We start from the raw sequence: 3,711 nt of genomic DNA, 5'->3' as shown, positions 1-3,711 counted from the left end.
CAATTTACTTTAACCATATGATTTATATTTGATTCAAAATTAAATCTATTTTAGTTTAAATTTTCTCTAGTGGTTTATTTATCGTCTGTGTTGACTTTTTTTTTTTCTATTTGGCTTTAAATATTTATCAATATTATTATACATAAAAATATAAAATTTTTGTCATGAAATCTACAATGTCCGATGTAATAAGTCAAAGTTAAACTTGGACGAAAGTCATCAATAATCACAGCTCATGATTAAAATTAAGTTACCTAAGCTATCAATAATCGAAATGGTTAATTTTATATAATCAACGATGTTGTAATGTAAAAATGACTATTTCTTAGTTTCAAGTTTTATGTAAACTTTTTACATAAAATGTCCCACTTTCATGTCTAGATTATATATACTTGAACTTGATTCATATTTATGTTTCTAGATAAAACTCAAGTTTATTCAAGATAGTCTCGAGAACTATAGTATTAAATTTCACTAATAATTTTTTAATAAAAATTTTATTAAATAGAGAGCATGATTTTAAATTGCATCCAAAACTTGAATTTATATATATATAAGGAAGTTTGAATAGTTTGCATGACTAACAACCAGTACAGGTCTTTGTCTTTCACTTTCACATATAATAAACAGCAATTTGAGGTAGATGCATTAAAATCTTATTCCAATTTGTAGTATCTATATACAAATTAAATAGAAGTGAAACTCGATAACTTAATAAGATACTTTTCAACTTAATAAAATTTACTAGAAAAATCGATATGCTACACGTACAGACACTTCAACGAGTATCTATTCTTGATATATTCTAAAATTTTGTTATAATTATAAATATATTATCAATAGTTTTGGTGGTGGGAAGCATAAATCACCATATGGAATGGGAAGGGTAGGGGCGAAGGTTGTAGCAATAGCAATAAGATGAATGATGAGGCACTCCCCACGAGCATGTCCATGTTATGCCATCGTCTTTATCTTTCTTTTTCTCTTTATCTTCAACTGCGCTCACTGACTCCAACTGTGCGGAACCGAAACCCTTCCTTAGCAATTCAGTGAGTTCTATGGGATCTAAATCTCCAACTACCTCCACTTTATCTTTATGGTCTCCTACCAAGCTAATTGTCTCAATGCTCCCTGTAATTTCCATTGTAAACTAATTAGTTATATCAATATAGATTATAGTTATGTTATAAATATATATATATATATGCAATAGTTTTTAATTACCTTTGACAGATGCTGCAATCTTCAAGGCTTTGCTGCGGTACTTGGGCCCCCTTTTCATGGACACTTGAATCACTATCTTTTGCTGCAAAGACACGATCTAAGTTAAAAGTAGTCTATTTTATTTTTTTGTTTCTTGCTGGTGCCATTTCAAAAATCACGTGTGATCAAAATCTTAAGAGCAAAACATTTCTTCTTCTTATGATAATTCTGACTTAGATTTTAAAAACTCCCGATAAGAAAACAAAGAAACTCATAGATTAAAATAGTATTTAACAACGCAGCTACCTTCATTTTTGTTGAAACTGATGAGAAAGAATGGAGTGTCCGTACAAACTTAGAGACAGAGAGGAAGAGAGAGAGGAAAGTATTTAGGTGTGAGTTAATGAGAAAACAGGGGTTTGGTGTATTTAATATTTATAAGCTTTTTTTGTATATATAGAAAGAAATATAGCTTTCTTGAGCTAATTTTAAAGCGCGTTTTAATGCTTCAAACCACCAAGAATAATTCAACATAAACTCTATATTTATTTATATTTTTTTCCCAAATAAAATAAAATAAAACTATCCGTATAGGTTTAGTAATCATAATATTCCATTTTTATCCCTATATCAATATTTTCAAGGGGTTTTTGAAAAAATATAAGAAAATGCTAAAATATTTATCCTCTATAAAACAATTTCAAAAACGAAAAAAAAAAACCACAAGCTCACAATAGAAAATACAAAATATGTTCATGATAAATTGACATCTAGTGCGTGTAATAGATTTGGAAAATGATCGTCGTTTAAATTTGACTATTATTTACTACACGATCGTTGACTATTTTTGTACATAATCGTTTAAATTTGAGTAACCAAATCTCAACTATTTTTTTTAAGATTGTTATTGGTATACTATAATTTAGATTATGATTTTCTTAAGGATTATTTGGTACACGATCGTTTATATTTGACTATTTTTTTTATAGACGATCTTGAACCACCAATTGTTTGAAAAAGAAATAAAAAAGAAAACATAGATCTTTTATATTTGGTATACGACCTTGAACCAAATAACAGTTTGAAAAAAATAAAGAAAAATTGTAGAAGAAGAGACAGAAAAAAGACGATGAAGAGAAAAAAAAAATGACAGAGGAGGAAGAGAAGAAAGACGATAGAAAAAAATAGCAAATATGAAAAATTTAAATAAAATATTTAGCTTAATGGACTTTTTCACTTTGTTACATGGACGGTAAATATTTTGATTGTTTGTTATATTTATGAAAATTAACCATATTTTTATGTTTTTATATGTTCGGTATATATCGATATGAGGGATATTCTATTATATTGTAGAAAAATCTTTAAAACATAAAAAACAAATATTTATATGACATTAATATAAATAATAGACATGTTTACTTAATATTACTTAATATTAGTTACTAATTTAAATTTAGGAAAGTGGGTGTAAATAACAATATTACTAATAATATATACAAAATATAAAAAAATTTCATATTCTATATACCTTTTAGTGTTATGTTAGTGTCGGTCGATGCCTTTCAATATCTATCATTCATAAAATTGTTATATTTTTTGAACATTTTCAACAATTTTTATATATTTAAAAATGTCTCTTAAAATTATTTCTTGAATTAGTTTGTTTTTATAACTTTTTCATATAAAAATCTATCAAAATCGACATTTTATTGATATTTTTATAGAAATTTTCGTAAAAGCATGACTTTGGTATTTTCATGGACATAAATATTTTAAACCCTAGAATAATGGTATCGGTAAATTTCAATCATATTGTTATATTTTCATAGATTCGTTCACAAGTATTATTAGTATATATTTATATTATATCATAAAAACCAAAATAAAACATAAAATACAATAAACAGGATGTGAATAAAAATATATTGTAAATAATAAATATTTTAACTTATTTAGAAACAATAATAAGCATTTATTTACTAATTTAAATACTTTATGAATTTTCTTTATTTGTTTATAAACTTTTATGAGTAGTCATGTACTATCAATATTTCTCTCAACATTTGTATGATGAGAGGTGGCGGTTGAAGATGATTGATGCAGGTAGTTGTTCATAAATTTGATCACTAAACTTGTCGATGTTGGTTGTGATTATGGGTGTTCAAAAAACAGTTAAAAATCGAACTGAACCGAACCGCAACTGAATGCATGCAGTTCGGTTCGATTTAAGACATTAAATCGATTCTAAAATTAAACTGAACTGTAAGAGGGTAAATAATCGTATGGAGAGTTAAGTGATCGTGTAAGAGGGTAAATGATCGTATAGACACTAAACGATCGTGTAGGAGGTTGAACGATCGTATAGAAAGCTGAAAAATTGTATAGAAAACTAAACGATCGTGTAAGAGGTTGAACGACTGTATAGAAAGTTAATCGATCATGTAGGAGGTTGTAGGCACATACATTTATGGTAAGGGATGATTTAAAACCCAATTGAAACCGAAC

The 3,711-nt window shown here is 26.8% G+C and overlaps 1 protein-coding gene across 1 annotated transcript; it reads right to left on the bottom strand.

The window, feature by feature from the left end:
• Positions 1–577: 577 nt before the first annotated feature.
• On the bottom strand, positions 578–1,638 carry LOC101216311. Its single transcript, XM_004140019.3, has 3 exons — positions 1,510–1,638; positions 1,225–1,306; positions 578–1,131 (listed from the first exon to the last, which is right to left on the bottom strand). The coding sequence occupies exons 1-3, from the start codon at positions 1,513–1,515 to the stop codon at positions 866–868; spliced, it is 354 nt and encodes a 117-aa protein (XP_004140067.1). The 5' UTR covers positions 1,516–1,638; the 3' UTR covers positions 578–865.
• Between the last annotated feature and the right edge of the window lie 2,073 nt (positions 1,639–3,711).

The sequence above is a fragment of the Cucumis sativus genome, chromosome 6 (assembly GCF_000004075.3).
Source record: "Cucumis sativus cultivar 9930 chromosome 6, Cucumber_9930_V3, whole genome shotgun sequence".
NCBI lineage: Eukaryota > Viridiplantae > Streptophyta > Magnoliopsida > Cucurbitales > Cucurbitaceae > Cucumis > Cucumis sativus.
The sequence above is the reverse complement of the archived record's forward strand: the minus strand, read 5'-3'. Positions and strand labels throughout refer to the sequence as shown.